Source organism: Lycium ferocissimum, chromosome 10 (genome assembly GCF_029784015.1).
Source record: "Lycium ferocissimum isolate CSIRO_LF1 chromosome 10, AGI_CSIRO_Lferr_CH_V1, whole genome shotgun sequence".
NCBI lineage: Eukaryota > Viridiplantae > Streptophyta > Magnoliopsida > Solanales > Solanaceae > Lycium > Lycium ferocissimum.
This window is the reverse complement of record NC_081351.1, coordinates 44,162,261-44,184,523: the sequence shown is the minus strand read 5'-3', so window position 1 is coordinate 44,184,523 and position 22,263 is coordinate 44,162,261. Positions and strand designations below refer to the sequence as shown.

The 22,263-nt window shown below is 34.6% G+C and overlaps 1 protein-coding gene and 1 pseudogene across 3 annotated transcripts; one reads left to right on the top strand and one right to left on the bottom strand.

Moving 5' to 3' along the window:
• Positions 1–11,914: 11,914 nt before the first annotated feature.
• On the bottom strand, positions 11,915–15,264 carry LOC132035495 (amino acid permease 6-like; annotated as a pseudogene).
• Positions 15,265–17,093: 1,829 nt separating this feature from the next.
• LOC132034012 (pentatricopeptide repeat-containing protein At1g43980, mitochondrial) lies at positions 17,094–22,263 on the top strand. Of its 3 annotated transcripts, none has more exons than XM_059424221.1 (3): positions 17,094–19,996; positions 21,375–21,449; positions 21,980–22,263. In XM_059424221.1, the coding sequence occupies exon 1, from the start codon at positions 17,362–17,364 to the stop codon at positions 19,288–19,290; it is 1,929 nt and encodes a 642-aa protein (XP_059280204.1). In that variant the 5' UTR covers positions 17,094–17,361; the 3' UTR covers positions 19,291–19,996; positions 21,375–21,449; positions 21,980–22,263. The 3 variants fall into 3 exon arrangements, with proteins under 3 accessions (XP_059280204.1, XP_059280203.1, XP_059280202.1); XM_059424220.1 differs by having other exon boundaries at positions 21,372–21,449; XM_059424219.1 differs by lacking the exons at positions 21,375–21,449; positions 21,980–22,263 and adding an exon at positions 21,450–21,884.

The following is a 22,263-nucleotide window of genomic DNA, read 5'->3' as shown; positions in this document are numbered from 1 at the left end:
ATATTGCTACACAGATTGAGCTGTCCCAATAACTTTGTGCAGATATTTCCATCAAAATGCAGGAGAGAACTGATTACAAACATAGACTGCTAAATTAATACAAAGAGAAAGTGCAGAGGCAGATCCAAACTACCAATTATAACAAGGCTCCTCGTACTAATAAACATTAAGACCCTATGATTCTTTATTTCAGTTAAATAAACCTACATTATACACCATATAAACCTTAAAAAGCAATTAGCAGCACATGGGTGTCAGGCAAGAAACACCAAAAATGCTGAAAATAGAATGGCTCAAGCAAGCACTGCTCCTGCTTTTTCAGTTTTTTTTTTTTTCTCTGAATCCTCACTACCAAGCTCCCAAGGTATAATTTTCCCTCTCTTTGTAGATAGTTTGTCTTACTTTCTTCTGGTTTCATATCACATATATTGCATACTAAGCCTACAAAATTGGACTCATTGTCAATTATATGTGAATGCATCAGTTGTACTTGTATACCACGATTTTTCCACTTACCCTATTTGATCTTCAATTGTTTATCAACTCTATATCTTCTCTTAGTATAATTACTAGTAAAATAGCCCGCGCTTTGCGCGGTCATAGAAAAAATATACATTTGCTTTTAAGAAATTTTTTACTGAATTTGCTTGCGCGACATGAAATGCATCAATAAATTCAACTTTTTTTTTTTTTTTTTTTTTTATAGATTCCATCAAAATAGGAAAAAAATAAAATCTCAGATATATCCATACAAATATTAATTTTATCCATACAAATTTTTGCAACCTTATGTGTTTTACTTTGTTTTTTGCTTTTTTTTTCTTACTCGTTTCTACCGTTCTTTTTATTACCTCTTTTCCTAAAGATAAAAGAAAGGGTAAACTGACTTTGTCTTTTAAGTCTAGGAAACTATATCAACAATCTTTCATCAAAACTATTGTAAGCATAAGTTGCAAAAATATAGAACACGAAAAAAAACAACTTTTGAAACGCCAAACAATTATTAGGTGCTCTTGACTAGGGTTGTACATGGACCAGGTTGGTTCGGATTTTTTAAACACCAAACCAAACCAATTGCGTCGGGTTTTTAAATTTATACACCAAACCAAACCAATAAAATTCAGGTTTTTCAACCTCGGGTTATTCGGTTTTCTCGGTTTTTTCGGTTTTTTTTTTCGGAATAGTCTTGATACAAAACATATAACTTTTACTTCAAATATTTCTTTAGTCCTAGTAAGATACAACTATATAATTAAGGTGTTTCTTAAGAAAATAACACAAAATGTGAAAAGAGTGATGACATTGTATTAAAATATTCAACAAAAGCTAATAAAGTCGTTTAAAATAAATATTGCTAATTAACAAGCCATAAAGAAAATGATCATAATCTAAAAACACTAATAAAGAAAATGACCATAATCTAAAAACACTAAGTCATGCAAAAATAAGTATGTCTAATAAGTATTAATTACATGACAAAGGAAAAAAAAAACTTAAGTTATGTTTTTTCACTCTCTAAATAAATTATGCAAAACTAAAGAATAGATATCCAACATTATTGTCATTCCTAGTGGTAAATTGAATTTCTTTTGTTAGCATTAGTGTTGAGTTGGTTTTGGTTTGGACTTTATTTGAGTTACTAACATCCATAGGATATAAAACTTATTGACATTCAAAATTCTAAGTTCAAGCTTGAATAATATGATAATAGATAAAAAAACTACGAAAAAATTTAAGAAATATTTATAAATTACATTAGAAATAAATATTTTTATGTATAAAATATTTTAAAAATTGAATACATGTAATGTCGGGTTGGTTTGGTTCGGTTTGACTTTGTTTAGTTAAAACCAAACCAAACCAATTACGGTCGGGTTTTTTTTTTTCAACCCCAAACCAAGTTAAACCAAACCACTAGTCGGGTTTTTTTTTTCGGTTTGACTCGGTTTATTGGTTTGGTGCGGTTTGTCGGTTTACTTTGTACGCCCCTACTCTTAACCGTAAAATCTATAATTCATCTATAACTTACATCCATGAACCAGTGGCGGAGCCAGGATTTTGACTGAGGGGGTTCAAAAAGGGTTCAAAAATATAAAGAAGTAGACAAACGAAGAAATTGAGGGGGTTCAAAATCTATTATATATACGTAGAAATTAATTTTCACCTTGTATATAAGGTATAATTTTTCGTCGAGGGGGTTCGGATGAAACCCCTCAAGCCTTACTGGCTCCGCCCCTGCCATGAACCAAGTAATCACCATGTGTTCAAAGGTAAAAACCTTTTTAGCACACGGTGTATATACCAAGTCAATGGATGCATAACGTATTTGCATATAGAAGTTTAACATGATTAATTAACATGCATTCTCTCCTCATTAAATCACTTAATTATATAAGTTACGTAATTTAGTGTAAACACTGGGTGGATATATAAGTACTTAGAGAGTGCAAATATGTATTTTCGAATACCACTATGATTGCTTATTCAATACATTTGAAATCAGCGATAGAAACATAATTGGAGCACATGAGTTTGTGATCAGCTAAATTAAAAAGATACCTGTACGATATACTCATACCTTGCACCTATAGGAAAGCATAAGACTATCATTAGTTCAAATGAAACAAACTAAAAGGATTTATACTTTATAAGTATTTAGTTGAAAACAAAAAAGAGATGAAATCCACTTACCTGTATGAAAGCAAAGCCAAAAGATAAGTTTATATATAGAGTTGAGTTCAACATTTGATGGTAAAAAATCCTTTGGAATTCCACAATTAAGGGTGGAGTCTTTCCATTTTCCAGACTAATTGAAGGAAAGAATGTGTTCGTGCTAAAATTTCTGCATGAGCTTTAACGGTTATCTGGATTTTAAAAGGCAAAGCAAAGGTGAATCTTTATGGGCATGCAAGTAAGTACTCAAAAATTAATGAGCAAGTAACTGCAAAACGTAAATAAGAAATGACAACGTAAATTCTTTCCATATGGCCTGCTTGGAAGGAAAAAAGGATATAATAGAAAAAATAGTTTGCTGCCTTAAGTGATATGCCATTTATTTGTTACAAAACGTTTCATTCATCGAAGTAAATACTTAAGCACATTTCGCATAATAAAGAAAGTTTAATGAGTGATTAGTATGCTTTTTTTACTTAGCATATAAATGTGAAAAAATAGGAAAAATGCCAAAAAAATGAGAAAAAAGATAAATAGAAATGGTGGCCAAGCATAGAGAGTCTTGCGATCAAGCATTTACATCTTGAAATTTTTATATTATATATACATTAGCAAACTCTCCTATGGTCTCTGTCTGAATGTGGAAGTGTATACGCCCACCTTACTTAAATACTGAGCATTTGAGGTGAGGGTATATGGTTCTTAGTGCATCTGGACTAAAGAATTGTGAATAAGGACTAACTAATCAGTGACCTATGGATCTTGTAACGAACGGTCCCGTGCTTTGATACGAAATCCATCTGATGCAAAGCAAAATATAAGCATGAGAATTGGCAAGATACAAATTAAAAATTTTACGAGATCACAGAAGGAAGGCAGTACAATTTGAATTTCTTAAGTTGCAGTTTTTTTTATAAACATAAAAACCCCACACGTTGTGAAAACCATCAAAATTTTTCCAATTCTTATACAATCTTACCAAATGAGTAAATCATAGTTCATAATAAAATTAATGCGCTACTAGAAGGCCTTTCTAAAAAATACAACATCAATTGATCAAACTTTAGTTCAATAAAAAAGGAAAACTTAACATGAATAGTAATGTCACTACTCTTTAATATAATCCTCCCACATGGTAAACATGATTGGTAAATATATTTTACCAACTTGCAGATTAATATTTAATACAAATGGTTGGTAAACATGATTGGTAAATATATCTACCAACCTATGAGTCTTTTTTTACAAAATATAAACGTATGAGTCAAATTTTACATTTATATTTTTTGAAATCATGATTTCAAATCCCAAATCATGCCTTTTTGGATGATTTGAGATTTCAGAGATGAAATCGCATGTCCAAATGCCGAATCGCATGTCCAAATGCCTACTAATTATCATATATCATATATATATATATATATATATATATATATATATATATATATATATATATATATATATATATATATATATATATATATAGTTGCCAACTTCAAAGTTGGATTACGCTTTTTGCTCCCTACCGTAAATTAATTATTAATTAAAATGTAATAAAATATAAAATATCTAATTTAATAAATATTAAATAGTAATATTATAATTACATTGATGATAATTATTAAATTCTTTACAATGAAATCCAACCACGTTCTGTCCTTAGTTAATACTATTATTTACAGATTCTTCAAATCCCATAATTCAATACTCACGATCCTCATGTTTCTCTCCTCCCTCTTTATGCTCATCAATTTGTTCTCCTGAAATTGCTCCCCACCTTCTACCATTTTTTCTACTACTTGTTTCTATCAAAGTATGAAGAATACTAAGAGATGAAATTCAATGCATGCACACCACATCCTTTTACTTAATAGGTCATTTAAATTTGCCAAACCTTTAGACTTCTCCAACTGAACTACTCTAAAATAGTGTAAATACCATGTCTTCACTTTAAAAGGATAGTGAAAGTAGAGAAGTTGAATTCCATGTGGTAGCCAAACCCAAAGGAAAAAATAGCAGCTATTCGTCCAATTATTTACAAGATGATAATGTTAGTTTCATCATTTAGACAAGATATGTGGTAATAATATCAGTTAAACTCTCATCCTTTATTTAGGGAAGAAATGATTCTCATTTTGCCTACGCAAGTGTGTTTAGGTACCATCTTTTTTTTTTTTTAAATTAAATTGTCACTAAGCGGACTTAATGGATGTTTTATTTATTTAAAAAAAAAAAAAAAAGAAGTACAAGTTCCAAAGCTGTTTAGGTACCATCATCTCCATAGTTTTTTTTTAGATTTTTGCAAAACAATGACTATATATGTCAATTGTTGCTATTTATTGTAATTAGCACATTAATTAATATAGTGTAATTTTCTAATGAAGAACATCCTAAGCTGCATGTACAATGAGGATAAAGGTGGACCTCATTTGAAATTTATATATATGATGCAGATTTTAATATGTCAAGAATATGTGCAAGGCGTGGTGTACACCTATTAAGATCGTGACTACATTCATTCGCTTATTTTTGTACTTATGTTTTGATTCTAAATTCTCATTTTGATAAGTTCCTAAATTCTCATTTTGATAAGTTCCTAAATTCTCATTTTGATAAGTTCTAGAGCTTATAGAAATGAACACATACAATTTATATTGTATCTGGATTGACAATTAGACACATAAATTTAATAGTGCTTTTCATGTTCAGCCGCTATTACAAGAATCTGATAAATACTTATAAGAAGAATTTATCATTTCGGTTTCCTCAAATATTATTGCACAAAGATGTGAAAATATTGCTTAATAGATAATAATCATATAGTATGAAAGTTATACATGATTATCTTTGTACATCAATTACATGTGTTTGCAAATGTATTTTCATATAGAATTCATATGCAAAAAAGATAATACTCCTTTGTAAATTAAGTATTTTAGAATAGTAATTCTATAATTTATAGGAGACATTAAGTTAGTTAAAACCTTTTGAAGTGTTGGTCGATGACTCGAATCGGAGTTTGTTGAGTTCAATTACTCTATTGCAAAGTAATAAAAGAGAGTTGGCACCGTCTGAGTATATGATGACTTATGTGCTATCAAGATAATTTCTAAAAATGCAATATTAACACCAATGACATTATTAATGTTTGCAACAAAAATTTTGATCATGATAAAAGTAACTTAAGTAGCAGAAGACACACCAATATATAAGGATTTATATACTAAATAAGTTGCCTTATCATTACTTCTACATCATTTAAAATTTTATAGATATTTTTAAAATATTCTAGCCTTAATAAACTAATAAAAAAATGTAAATACTTCAAATGTTTGTTTATAATTACTCTATATACATTTAGAATGTACCCAATTAAATTTTAATCATAAAACTTTCCTAATAACTCAAACGCATAATATAAACGTGCGAAGCACGTGTCCAGCCTAAACAGCTTATGCCAGCATATTGACCGCGTTCTAACTCTATCCTCTGAGATATCAAGTCAAGTTAATTTAGGCAATTAGACACAATTATCTGTGAACGTAGCTAAGAGTAGAGAAGGCAGGTGTTGCTCCCAAACGCACACGCAAGTATATGCGGTCGTACAAGTAATATAGGATTTTAAGTCCAGATATCGTACCCACAGAGACTTATGATTAACTGTTTACTAAATTAAACTAATGCTAATTATCTAAAAAAGAAGTAAAATCCAAAGTTATATTTATAAACTAACTAAAAATAAAACAAATGATGAACTTTAGCCAAGAAAGAGCGGATTTTTATCGGAGAAGAGATAGATTTAGGGCTATGACCACTAACAATGCAGTTGAGTCTTCAAATCGTTCTACCTATGGGTTACTAGTTGACGGGTTAATTATAGCTTTATGATATTCTCTCGAACTACTCACAAGCTCAGATGCTACTATAACGCCGTATCTCTATGGTCATCGTGAGGTAACAAGAACGCATTTATTTCTCCGTATTCAACTATGTAGGGCTAAAGGGTATATCTCTATCCTCAGTAGTAAAACGATTAAATCGAACAAACTCTATTTATTCTTATTACGTACGTGAATTCCCTTTCTCAAGTTCAATTCCCGCACCACAGATAATGTTCAATTAGTGATCAAGTAATCAAACAATTAAGCACAAGAATAAATAAGCAACCCAAAAATATGAAAATTTAATAGATAGAAACGATAATCAAACATCAACTTTCATGTTTGTGTCAAAGTCCTATAACTAAAGATATAGCTCCACATAGATATGGAGGAAAAATAACAAATCATCCGAATAAAAATATCAAAATAAGTTTTACAGAGAGAGAAGGTAAAACCCCGGGCTCCAAGCTCTCTCTAAGGGGGGGGTTTAAGTCTCAAAGTTATCCCAAAGTTATGTAAAAACCCTATAGAATATGTATTTATAGAGTACCAAAAGACTTGGGCTTTTTTAAAAACCAAATCCAACTCGGACTGGGAAAAATTAACGGGCTCGCATCACACCCGCATCGCGGGTGAAACGCGGAACCAACAGAGAATCCAAGAACGGTTCTGCATGCGTGGTCACGTTTTTCCTTTTGTTTCTCAACTCCAATTTGACTCTTCTTTGCTTGTTCTTTTGTTTTGTAGTCTCTTGGGGGGGACAACTTCAAAGGAGTGTCCCCTCCTTGTCTCCCCCTCTTTTTCTCCTTTCTTTTTCTTCTCTTTTTTTGTTCAATTTTGATCCAAATTTCTTTAACTTCACACCGCTTTATTCCTACATAGTAAAATTATAATATTAAGCACAAATCAATATATTTTGTACTCAAGAGACAATTAAAAATATTAAAATGTGAGGCAACAATAGCTAAATATATGCAATTTATGGCCGAACATCACCACCCCACACTTAGACTCTTGCTCGTCCTCGAGTAAGCATTAAAACCACTCTTAATAAATCAAGCCTATGAATACCACCACTTTGGTTGATACCAACAATTAGGCCATATACCAACTCAGAACATCAAATTTACACTTCCTGATCATCATGCAAGATATACAAATCAACAAACAAACAACAAACCTCTAACCTCCCAATCTCAAAGATGGACTCTAACTCATCAAATTTAAGCTCGCTCACCTACTCTGTCAAAGAAATTTAATCACATCACCTATCTATCATGAAATAAGTGCCCTCACAAGAAAAAATAGTCCACACACTCAAATAAAAGAATCGAATGTAAATTAAGGACTTAGCATTAAAGCACAACTCTCACGCTCACAAAGAAATTCACATGCATGCACAAAGAACCATAGGCTTGCCCATTATGTACATCTCTACTAATTAAGTGTGCTCGTATAGAATCAAATAGGACTTTAACGGGTTGTAATGTTAGCTAAGGGACGGGTAGGAAAACTATATAATAGTGACTTACACTTCCCTAAGTACTTTGCACTTTTAAACTTCATCACCCATTATTTTCATCTCTTAACTTTATTTTTCAGCCCTCTCTTCATCAATTATTCCACAAGTAATTCTCATCATGTCAAGAACGCTTCAATTTTTTTTTTCAAGCAATTTTTCTCTCTTTTTTTTTTTTTCATGCCACATTCTTTCTAAGAGGGCCTTTTTATCACTTTGCAGCTATCATTGGTCACCATTTTTTTTTTTTACTCGACCATCCCTTTTCTTCACATTTATCAATTATATTACAGTCTAAGCTACAGTGCTCAAGGAAGCAGGGTGCAAACACTAGGGATTCAAACAAAAGGGTCAAGGCAAAAATATGGCTAACAAACAAAAGGCTACAGGCTCAAATGGCTAACTAGTGGTATAATATCTGAAAAGGCTAAAATTCACAAGACATATCAAAGAAAGCCTATAATCATCTTCTAAACAAAGCAGCACTTTTTATTTCGCTTCAATAACATTCAGGGCAAATTCTAGACTAAGATGCAAAACATGGAATATGTGCAAGAAATCCTTACCACACATGGCACAAGTCTCAATCAAGATGGATCAATTCTATTCTAAGACAGATAGGATCATGACGAACTACACAATAAGAATAAGTTATATACAGAGTCAGAACCATGAGTTAGGTGTCAGAAAGTCTGCTATTTTTTTATTTTTTTTTCATTACTCAAGCACTCACAGGAAAGTATTACTCAAGCTTAGGCCTAAATATGCTAGTATCAAACAAGTCACAATGTCTTTCTTCTCTCTCCTTTACTACTCCTAAAAAAACTAATCCTAAAAATAAAAAAAAAATTACCCGGTTCAACCCCCCCCCCCCCCCCCCCCGCCGCGGGAAAGAACCGAGGCCATAAGAAAACTCAAGGGGTGGATGATGAATGCCACTAATGAGGGACTTAAGAAGTTACTAAAGAAAATAAAAAATCTTTTTCGAATTTTTTTTTTTTTTTGACACTAAGACTCAAAACTACTACTACTACTACTAATAATAATAATAAAAAATTCTAAGGCATATTAAATCATCATCCTCAGCCTTACTAGGGACGTATTTCCCACCCCACACTTAAAATCATGCAATGCCCTCAGTGTATATAGATGGAAAAATTAAAAACTAGTAAAGCAAGAAATACTCCCTGGGGCCCTTAGCCTAGCTAACAGCGATGCTCTCATCATTAAGGGTCGGCACGACCCCACACTTAAGCTCAAACATGCTCCTTGCCTTTCAACTTTGGGTACTCGACTTCCCTAATCCGCAAAACCAAAACAAAACAAAACAAAACAAAACGTGACACTATAAAAATAAAAATCTATAATTATTACACATTGGGTTGCCTCCCAATAAGCGCCTTAGTTAACGTCGTGGCACGACGTGAATCAACTTCACCACTTTTCCCTCCACTTCGAGGATATGAATTGCGCCCCTAATTTTGCATCAAATTTTCTGCTCCGCTCCCGGCGGCGGTGTGAAAATAAAAGAACCAAGAAATAAGTGTCGCATCTTGCACTTCTCTCTCTCTCTAAGTGAGGAATGTCATTTTGTCTCTTTGATGTGACAAGTTTCGGGATGTAAGGCTCTTGTTCCTCATCTATACACATCTTCACCGCGCGGAGGGCTCGATTTTCATGTCGCCAACCAAACATAATGTAGAAAAATGTTTAGAATGAGGACCAACACGCCCCAACTCTAAAACTGCATTATTTCTGACATCCTCACTTTTGTACACTTCCTCAATATAGGCATCATCAACAAGGATCGGATCGAATGGTTGGAATTCCTCTATTTGCTCCACAAGTTGGCCAGTATCCACAACAATTGGTGGTTGGGCATCAGACACCTCAACCTTTTTATTTATTTGAGCCTGCAAGTCATAGATGTCTGAGCCAAATTGGTCTATCTCTTGTCCGAGCTTTGTTCTTTCTTCCATGAAGTATGTCATGTCACTTGTAATTTCATCAAGATAATCCCCCCATACATCTAATCGGTGAGCTCGAACCAATAGCCAAGTATCACTCACAACATCCACTTTGTGAACATCACTTGAGAGCCTAGAACAACACTTAGGACACTCTTTCCACAGACCACCACACTGGTTACAAAAGTTCCAGTCATAGAATTTAGAAGGGTCACACATCACATCCCGTATGCGCCAAATTTTAGAACAATTTTCCCATAAGTGGGGTCCTCCACAAAGTGCACAAAAATCATTAAAACATGAATACCCAACATTCGATAAATTTTCGTTCAAAGATGCCATGTCAAGAAGAATACCAGAATATTAAACAAAAAATTAAATAGACAAAAAGAAAAGTCTAATCTAGATAAACAATTAATTTCTAAGTCCCCGGCAACGGCGCCAAAAACTTGTTGCTCCCAAATGCACACGCAAGTATACGCGGTCGTACAAGTAATATAGGATTTTTAAGTCCAGATATCGTACCCACAGAGACTTATGATTAACTGTTTACTAAATTAAACTAATGCTAATTATCTAAACAAGAAGTAAAATCCAAAGTCATATTTATAAACTAACTAAAAATAAAACAAATGATGAACTTTAACCAAGAAAGAGCGGATTTTTATCGGAGAAGAGATAGATCTAGGGCTATGACCACTAACAATGCAGTTGAGTCTTCAAATCGTTCTACCTATGGGTTACTAGTTGACGGGTTAATTATAACTTTATGATATTCTCTCGAACTACTCACAAGCTTTGTAGATGCTACTATAACGCCTATATCTCTATGGTCGTCGGAGGTAACAAGAACGCATTTATTTCTCCGTATTCAACTATGTAGGGCTAAAGTATATATCTCTATCCTCGGATTAAACGATTAAATCGAACAAACTCTATTTATTCTTATTACGTACGTGAATTCCCTTTCTCAAGTTCAATTCCCGCACCACAAATAGTAGTTCAATTAGTGATCAAGTAATCAAACAATTAAGCACAAGAATAAATAAGCAACCCAAAAATATGAAAATTTAATAGATAGAAACGATAATCAAACATCAACTTTCATGTTTGTGTCAAAGTCCTATAACTAAAGAGTTTAGCTCCACATAGACATGGAGGAAAAATAACAAATCATCCGAATAAAAATATCAAAATAAGTTTTACAGAGAAGAGAAGGTAAAACCCTGTAAATACGGCCTCCACGGCGGCTCCAAGCTCTCTCTAAGTCTAAAGTTATGAACTAAGGGTTTCAAGTCTCCAAAGTTATCCCAAAGTTATGTAAAAACCCTGTAGAATATGTATTTATAGGGTACCAAAAGGCTTGGGCTTTTTTAAAAACCAAATCCAACTCGGACTGGGAAAAATTAACGGGCTCGCGTCACACCCGCATCGCGGGTGAAACGCGGAACCAACAGAGAATCCGAGAACGGTTCTGCATGCGTGGTCACGTTTTTCCTTCTGTTTCTCAACTCCAATTTGACTCTTCTTTGCTTGTTCTTTTGTTTTGCAGTCTCTTGGGGGGGACAACTTCAAAGGAGTGTCCCCTCCTTGTCTCCCCCTCTTTTTCTCCTTTCTTTTTCTTCTCTTTTTTTGTTCAATTTTGATCCAAATTTCTTCAACTTCACACCGCTTTATTCCTACATAGTAAAATTATAATATTAAGCACAAATCAATATATTTTGTACTCAAGAGACAATTAAAAATATTAAAATGTGAGGCAACAATGGCTAAATATATGCAATTTATGGCCGAACATCAGCAGGCTTATTTCATCAGACACAAAACTAAAACATAACAGATACACCATCCGGGGGGAACCAACTCCACAGGGATAATATCATGATGATTTAAGTATATAAAGCTAAACTGCAAGGGATACAACAGCTTGTGTCTGAAACTAAGAGTCACCAGGGGAGCAACAGTATTCAAATTATTTGATGGAACAGCAGTCTCCAGCTAGAAAGTAGCCCAAAACTAAATTTCAGAGACAGCCAAGCATACAAAATTTCTAATTGAAAACATTACATAAATGAACCACAATAATAATCTATCTTTCAAATGATTTGACATGAACCAAGCTGTGTTGTCCTTAAAAAAGCGTACTGTATTAAATCTGTAAGAATAACATATAGCCAATCAGCTTGGGTTACACTTGTTAGTGAAAACATTACATATTAAATTTGAAAAGTTGTGAGAACTTATTGTTGAGTTGAGAAAGGCTTGTTAATGCTTGACATCAGTGGCAAGATCCTTGATAGATCCGGCAGCTGCAACAAGTGATACTATGAGGCAAGTCCAGCTCAGTATTTTCAGCCATACCCACGTGAAAGAATACTTTAGTATGTTTCTCTGGGCAATATGCATCTCTATTGGGAAGTAGACGGTTAATGGATAGAAGGATGCTGCCCCGATCAAACCCAAGAAGTCATTGAAGAAGGGGAATATCATGGAAATCACGGCTGTCACTACAACATATGCTGTTCTCCACACCAACCAGTGGCGGAGCCAGGATTTTAACAAAAGGGGTTCAAAAACATAAAGAAGCAGACGAACGAAGAAGCCAAGGGATTCAATGTCTATTATATATACATAAAAAATAAGTTCACCTTATATATACAGTGTAATTTTTCGCCGAAGGGGGTTCGGATGAAACCCCTTGGCCCTTACTGGCTCCGCCCCTGACACCAACCTGAACAAGTTGAGGTTGTAATTAGCGCCACAGCAGGGAACTTGCACAGCGTTCAGAGTTGATGAATTTGCTGTCTGGCCATTGCTGGCTACATCAAGCCTCCACAAACCTATATGAAGGTTGGCAGAACACCTGGTAAGCTCCGATAAGGTGGATGGCAATGCAGACGTTGGCCAAGTCAATTAGCCAAAAGGGTTCATAGAAACCAAAACCAGTGAGGAAATTTCCTGGAGCTTTGTTTCCAAAGGCTGCATAGCCAATGGTACCACATAGTATACAGAACAAGGTTGTGGTGGAAACTCCCGCTAGTGATGCTCTCTTCATTACCTTGCTTTCTGGAGTTGATGATCTCAACGTGTCCTGTTTTTCAATGAGAACGGTGCAATAAGCATACGCAAATGCAATATCTCCAATCGCTAAAGCTTCTCCATACTTTCTCTGATCCAGGTACAATATCCACCCCAACTACCACCCCTGTTAGGCTTGTCGTCACATGGTTTCCCACACCTACAGCTTTGGCTATGGAGAGTCCAAGACCAATTGAAGCATAAGCAAAAGATATAGCAGCAGCAAGAATTGACAGCCATGAGAGCTTGTGGAAGTTTGGTATTTGGCTAAAAATTATTTGAATCACTGCAAATATGATCATATATGGGTAGCTCTCAATTGAGCAGCTAGCTTCCTCGCCATTTTTGTGAAAACAATTCGACTTCTTTACAGCCACCATACTAATAGATGCTGTTATTGTGTATCCAATGGGAACTCTGACGAGGATTGATGGAATACAGGCATACGCAGCGGAAGCAAATAGCCAGGATCGAACTTGCATGTAATATAGACAATACATAATTAAGATATTAATCAAACATAAAATTGATACTTATCTCTTGAAGCGTGACCGCGATCAAGAATCTAATCTTCAACCACGAGCACACACCATCCAGTTGATCGTCATCCTTCGCTACACACGATCTTTTTTCACCGTGTAACCCGAATAATATCAGAATTTGTGAAATTCGTGTGGGCAAATTTCTATGGAAAAAGAGTAGAAACTTATATAACCCTTTTGCCTCTTTATGGAATAAGACCCCTGTTTTATTACTACAGGTTTAAGGGTTTTCACCCTTTTCCAAAACCTGTTGGGTCTTTATTTTCCACCAAGAAATAATATTCCATTTAATTTTTTATTATTCGGGCACAGCAGGGACCACGAATTTAATTAACGAGGTTTCCTATTATGGAATTAATTCGAAATATCTCGAATTAATCTTACCATAATAAATTACGAATTATTCCACTAAAAATCGTAATCGCACTCCTCGGCTCAATTTCGAAATCTCTCATTAAATCTTATTTAACTCCCCATGTTAAGATTACAGATACTAATCAATTAAATTAAATTACGACAATTTAATTCATTGACTAATTGAATCCCTTTATATTTCCGCTTAACTTATATCATGTGACGGATACAAAATCCACCTGCAGGGTTTTCACATGAGACTTGTAAGCATCCACAAAGGGGTATCATCAATCTCAAAGTCGAGACATGGATTCTATCAACTAATTATTACTTCACAAATGTAATTTGCCATTATCCGATTTACCAGAAATACATAGGCCCGCAATTGAGTCGTACCTTTTAATAAATCAAAATAATGAACAAATCACATTGATCATAATAATTATATCAAGATTAAGAGTATAAGTACATTTAATGAACTAGAGAATTTGTTTTATATATTCAGTACAAAAAACACTTATCTCTATTTGGTCCGTTCAATACATACAAACTGTACTAGCACAAGAAGACGGAACTATCTTGTTCCCATAATGAAAATACATTATATTAATCTTGGGCTACAATCATACGATGGCTTTGTCAATTCCATCTTAGATTGTAACATAAATTTTATACTTATAAGAACCGACGATTTAATCTTCCGTGTATAAGCTAAACTCTATACACTAAATCATCTACTATATAAGTAAAGGACACACATACTAGTACATGATCTATTTAATTCTTTATTAAACAATGAATAAATAATTGTTCTATAATAAATATTATATCCAAACACATGGTTAATAGTATATATATCCCAACAGTTAGCATATTGCACAATTCCACAGAGTGTCACCTTCACACCTCCTAAGTGAGACGGACAACGTCCATGTAAGTGTAGTTTCTCTTGCTGGAAATAGGGCCTGGAGAACGGTAACAGTAGGCAAGAAGTGTAGAAGTGAAGTAATTAAGTGATGAAAGAAAAAGCAAAGAGAACAACAGGACCAGCCACCCATCATAATTTTGCTATTGCCCATGCTAGAGATAGCACTCTAGAACCAATCACAGCAGTAATAATATGTGCACTTGCAGTCAACAAAGTTTCTGTTCTTTTCTCGCGTCCATCATCATCAAAGTTTTCTTGAACGTCTCCACTTTCTAGCTCTGTTGGCACGTATGTGGTTTTCTTCTGAAACTCAGGTGCCATATTCAAAGTGTTTTTCCAAGTTAATTTGTGTCTTGTAACAAGAGTCTTATTTATGTGTCTAGGTTTGATGTAGTATTCATACTCTCCTCTCCATTTCTCTTCTCTCCATTTTCCCTAAGTTCTAGCTTAGAATAGGGACACATGACATTAGTTAAAATTAATGACTAAGATTTAATTTATTAAAGTAAGGCTCCAACCATGATTTACGGACAAGTTATTAATTATCTAAATCATGGTTGGGGCCTTACTTTAGTAAATTAAATCTTAGCTATTAATTTTAACATATGCCATGTGTCCCTATTCCAAGCTAGAACTTGGGAAAAATGGAGAGAAGAGAAATGGAGATGAGCTCAATCCGCCATGGAACCCTTTATATAACATCATCTATAAACCTTTTTCCTATTTGGTTAAGGATTAGAATTACTAATTGGGATAGAAGTTAAATTCCAAAAATAAACATATTTTTCCTATGGAAAATAGCAAATCCCAATCCAATCGGGTACGTGCTTGATGACGGCCGTGAGTAGCACAAGTCCTTTTATGGACGTGCTTTGTTAACCATTCCATTACGACTAAGCTGCTACTTGAAGTCTTACTACAATATTCAGCGTCAAAAATATAAATAAATAAATAAGAGTAATGTTATTCTAGAACTCTTGGCTTAATATTGGAAATTACTTAGATGCACTTACTTGATTCCCTAAAAACGTTTACTGGAATAACATTCCTTCACGTAAACTGTTTTTATGATTGGGGTCCATGTTTTGGAGGTCACATAAACTATTCCTTCATGACCCCGTCGGGAACTGAATTTTTTATTCAGACAATATTCGAAATATTAGTATTACCCACCTTGACGAACTCTACTCCACTCAACTTATATCTTGTCCTACACAAACTCCTACAACATTTCCACACTATCTCACCTTAGAAGATCAACTTACCATTATCAATTGCCGCTGACAAACTCGGAGTTTACGACACCATTATGTCGTTCAAGCCTCTGAAAGCTCCTGGGCTGGATGGCTTACACCCAATTTTGTTTCAAATTAACACTAGAATGGTATGCAGTCTGCAGTTACGCAAGTTTGTCATAACGCTTTTACTAATTCTAAAATTCCCGAAGATATCAATACCACCAATATCACCTTAATTCCTAAGGTTAAGAACCCTATAAATATTACCCAATACATGTCTATAGGCCTTTGTACCACCATATCTAAGATTATTACCAACATTATATTTAATTGTATTCGCCCTCTGCAACATAAACATATCAGTCCCACTCAATCTAGCTTCCTTCCAGGACGTAGGGCTACTGATAACACTATCATAGAACAAGAAGCTTTACGCTCACTATGAAAATCTAAACGAAAGTAGGAAGCAATGATTCTCAAATAGATTTAGAAAAAGCTTTTAACTGCCATGAATGGTCCTTTATCCACTAATCACTTCAACAACTTAATTTTCCTAGAACACTCATCCAATTAATCATGTCATTTGTATTTTTACTTCTTCTTCCTCACTACTAAAAATTTTCAACCTTCCCGAGGCATACGCCAAGGTGAGGTGACCCATTATCATCCTATTTATTAATTAATTACTACTAGTATTTGGATATTTGCATTGCACGTGTATCCATGTATAATGAGAAAAAAAAATATTTGAGAGGAAAAGTACAAACTGAATTTGGTGAACAACCCTTCTATTCAAGTGATTTGATTGTTAAACTATAAATGATCAGATTCAGCAGTTTGATAGGGTTGAAACACATTATTATTTTTGTGGTTTGATTATTTGTCTTAAGTGGGTTAAATAACCTTTATTTTTCATTCATACAGAAAACCCCGTTTTGTGCAAATAAGGGTTAAACCACAAATAACAAAGAGGAAATAGTATAAGTTTAAATTCATTTTTATTTTCTTTCAGACATCCTTAAACTACAATGGAGGGAATGTTTACTGTTTCGCCCTATGAATATCTAAAGTTCTCAGACATGGAAGAATATTCGAACCAAGAATCTACAAGACCAAATATTAAAGCTACACTGAACGTTATTTGTGAGCATTGTCATGTTTGTTAGGAGTATATCACTTGTATGTACCCTTTTATACAAAAAGCTTACAAATACCACACACATTCATTTTCATTTTATTCTCGCCTCATAACTCAGTGTCCCTCAATTAGAAATTCATGGAATTCTTTGCAAATACTTCATGGGAAATTAATAAAACTTGGTTTTAACAAGAATACTTTTCTTGGTAATTGTTGTCTTGATTTGTATAGCAAAGTTGGAGCAAAAAATGATGCTTTAAAAGTATTTAATGAAATACCCAACAAGAATGTTGTGTCATGGAATATGTGCTTGAAAGTGCTTGTGAAGTTTTGTGATTTGCATAGTGCACGAAACCTGTTTGATGAAATGCCTGAGAGAGATGTTGTGAGTTGGAATTCGATGATTTCGGGGTATGGTTTGTATGGGTTGTTTGAGAATGCTTTGGGTGTTTTCTTGGAAATGCAAAAGTATGGTATTAGGCCTAGTGGATATAGTTTTTCGATATTGATTTCGTATGTTGAGTTTGCTTTCCATGGCAAGGAAATACATGGAAATATGTTAAGGTATGGTGTGGATTTGTCTAATGTTGTTGTTGGGAATACACTGATTGATATGTATGGAAAGGTTGGGCTAGTGGATTATGCTACTGGTGTATTTTTAGCCATGGAGACGGTCGATGTTATTTCATGGAACTCGTTGATTTCGAGCTGTTGTAAATCAGGGTATGAAGATACAGCTCTATCTTATTTCTGTTTGATGAGAGCTTGTAGATATTTTCCGGATGAGTTTACAATGTCGTCTGTGCTTATTGGATGTTCTAACTTGCGCTGTTTGGAAAAGGGTAAGCAAATCTTATGTCTTTGCATAAAGATGGGATTTTTGTGCAATACGATTGTTTCAAGTGCAGCAATTGACTTGTTTTCTAACTGCAACAGAATTGAAGATTCAGTTTGCATATTCAAGGATTCAAATATTTGGGACACAGCTTTGTGCAATTCGATGATTTCGAGCTATGCTCTGAACAGTTTAGAAGAAAATGCCTTGCGTTTATTTGTCCTAACTTTGAGGGAGAATATTAGACCTACGGAGTTTACACTTAGTTGCATTCTTAGCTGTGCTACAACCTTCCCTGTGGATATGGGGATTCAAGCTCATTCTTTGGTCATCAAGTTAGGCTTTGTATTAGATCCAATTGTTTCCACTTCACTTGTAGATATGTATTCTAAACATGGATTGATTGATTCAGCCTCAAATATTTTCAGTGACCTCCTGACAAGAGATTTAATATCGTGGAACACCATGATCTTTGGGCTGGCTATCAATGGTGAACCTACCAAATCACTCAGCCTTTATTATGAACTACTTGAAGTCGGCGGTCAACCCGATCGAATAACGTTGACCGCTGTTCTGTCAGCTTGCAGTTATGGTGGTTTTGTTGATGAAGGTATAGCTATATTTTCATCAATGGAAGAGGAATATGAAGTTAGACCTGGCATTGAGCACTACACTTGTGTTGTGGACATGATGACCAGAGCTGGTAAACTTAAAGAAGCCGGAGATATATTACAAAATATGCCTCATGAGCCCAACAGTGAAATATGGGAATCGATACTTCTTGCTTGTGATATTTATGGGGACTTGAAAGAAACTGAAAAGGTTGCAGGGAAGATAATGGAGTTAGCACCAGAATCATCTCTGCCTTATTTGGTGCTAGCGCAAGTATACGAGTCCAGGGGAAGATGGGAGAGCCTTGTTCGGGTCAGGAAGGAGATGAAAGAGAGAATTGAAAAGAGAGTAACTAGTTACAGCTGGATTAGTGTACGCAACTGTGTAATCACATTCGAAGGAAACCAAATTCTTAGTTGTGGCAGTAAGGACATAGGTATCTATTCAACATTGAGGCTACTGACGGAGGACACACGGGATAAAGATTTATGCCTAGCAGTTGCAACTGGGAGTAATAGCTGCTAAACAGATGAGTATAGTAGCACTGATGAAAAAGCTAAATTTGATATTGATTCTTAAACAGTGGGCAAAGCTTCACTGTTGATGTGTGGGTTCGCTTTAAGTGCATTCAAGGTCTGAATCTGATTCATCTTTGTCTTTAAGCAAATCTAGAGATAATAAGTGAGTATAAAAGAAGGTTTTGCATGACTTTGAAACTAGGGAAGCACTTTTGCTTTGACATCTTGATGAATCAAGTTAAACTGACGTGGATAAAGATGGAGAGATATATCATGTGGCAATTTGCAATGATGTGGTATAAGATTGTATCTTTCATTGTACCAAAACGGAAACAAGCTTTTCCAAACTTCAAATTTCCACATGTATACAATGGGGACCCATTAAGGGTAAAAGGATACTCTCTTTGTTTCAGAATGCAGAATTGGAGCAATTCCATAGAACTCAGAATGTTGCATCTGACAAAAACCTATATTTCGAAACTTAAGCTACCTAGCTGTTTTATTTTGGCCCATTAGAGAGGTATTCACTTCATCAACATGAGATCATTCTTTCAGCTAGAGCAGTTTTATGTGTCTTCATCAAGCCACAAACATCTTTATAGAACAGTGATTGTCAAGTAGCGGATATTACTCATTGACCTCTCCATGTCTTGGATGCCTCATGATAGAGTTTGAAGGGTGAGAAATGCTGGGCTTGACTGGAAGATTAAAAGGTAATCTAGAATCTTAATCTAGAATCTTATCTCTCTCTAACCTATGAAGCTAGCATGTTTAGAAATAACTGAGTGTCCTCTATTTTGGGCGTAAACAAGAGTTTTTAGAAGATCTGGAATCTATTTTTGATGTATTAGAAACCTTGTGAGAAGACAAAGGATTAGGAGTTTGTTCCCTTTCTTTCACTTTAATTATGGGGGACTAGACACCTCTTTTGTAGTTTATTATTAATATACAAATATGTTTCCTTCTCAAAATATAATAGTTGAGTGTTTATTTTCTATGTTAGTTTGCCGCCTTTTTCATTCTTTACCTTTATGATAATCATTCTTTGATAGATCAGAATTCAGAAATTTCCATTAAAACCACACGGAGATGATTTAAAGAATAATGTACAACGAGAATGAGTGGCTCAATCACACTTAGCTAACGAGTTATCCCAATGATCTGTGCAAGTAGGGATCTTCACTTTACACCAAAAGACTAAATGAAGACTTTTATCTCTCTCATTATGGTGGAACAGTTTTCTCTTTCCTTCTACAGTATACTAAAAAAATTTGGAGCTGCATATTCTCCATATAGCCTTCCATTCTTTTCCAATTCCTATACGCCTTCCAACTCGTAATTGCCTCCTCCACTATCCTTGGTGAAGCCCGTCCAACATTGAACGATGAACACGTGAGATTTCATAGCTGTTTAGTGAATTTGCAATGCAACAAAACGTGGTCAGTGCTCTTCCCCACTTTCTTTCCACAAATGACACTAACTCACTACAAGTCTCTTTCTATACGTAAGATTATCACGTTGCCGATAATGCTCCTTTACAGCACATGTGAAACAAAAATACGTTCCATGGTGCTTTAGCACCCCAGACATTCTTCCACGCCACACTTCGACCCTCCTCCTCTGTTATCTCACTGTAGTATGATTACACCGACTAGATTTTAGTATCTACTCCTCCTTTCATCTTTTTCTTCTCAATCCCAATTGGAACCCTTCAGAAAACTCCATCCGGTGTGATTCCCTGATTTTCACATACAGGAAGAAGATAACTAAAACCATCCGGTGTGATTCCCTGAATTTCCCTTCAAAAATGGACACGGGTGCGTGTCGGATCCTCCAAAAGTAGTGCATTTTTTAAGGATCCGACACGGGTGCGGCATCATTTTTGGAGAGTCCGAGTAACATAGATTGACATCATTATGCATATATATATTGACAATGTTAGAAAAATAGACTTAGAATGTGCCCTAAATCAAGATTTACTTTTTATCAGTAATTTTGATTTTGAAAATAATTGAAGTAGAGCACGATGAGCCTGTTTATGGTGTTTTTTCTTTTGTGATTAATTCTTCTTCTCTTCTTTGTACTTAGAAGCCTATAGAAGTGTTCATTCTTGATGACGGGTGATAACTGTGCAAGAAAGTTGAATTTGATACTTCATTTTCTCAGGTACAGAAATTTCCAGTTCTCCATTTAACCGCCAAAAGGATCTGGATGAATGCTGCTTTCTATTATCGGTAGCTTCTTCTTCTTAAGTTTGTTATCCTCCTATCTCCGATCAAATTGTTTATGTCCTGAAAGATCTATTTCCAAGGGCATGGAAAAAGGGGACAAAAGAGGTCCAATATAGTTGTTATTCTTGTTGTCCACCTCTTGGAATAAGTTATCTTATTAAATACTGTTTAATTTGAACTTACTTTTGGCTAGAAATTATGCCTCTTTTGTAGATGTAATGTGAAATCTATAGAACTCTAAGTTGGAAAGGCCAAAAAAAAACATTGATAATATCGAAGAGGTCTAGAGGACAGTTGAGACCTTCAGAGAACTTGTGCAAAATTTATGTAGAAACCCTAAAGTTTAATGACTCTTTGTATTTTTCTTTTGTCCATGCATATATTGGAGTACTATATTTTTCATTTGAAAAAAATACGATTATTGCATAACGTACAATAACCTTCTACGTACATTCAACTGGATAGGAATACTCGTCATCTTTGGAAAACTTAAAGCTAGGGGGTTGGGCCCTAGATCATTCTGAAGCTTCTTCTGGAAATGCTGTTATGAAACCATAGGGATATGGCCGGTTGTGAATTCATTATGTTAAGAATATGTGCCATGAGCCGTATTTATAAATGTTTGTTTTCCTGCCATAGATTCTGATATATACCTGCAGAACAAAATATTTGGATGAACTGGAATTCTTGAGAGCTGGTTTTCTTGTATGTTCTTTGGTCATCAGAAAAGATTTGAGCCTTTGTCAAAT

What these genes read in the sequence shown, in the direction of transcription:
- LOC132034012 (XM_059424221.1), top strand. Translation starts at nt 17,362, where the DNA reads ATGTACCCTTTTATACAAAAAGCTTACAAATACCACACACATTCATTT.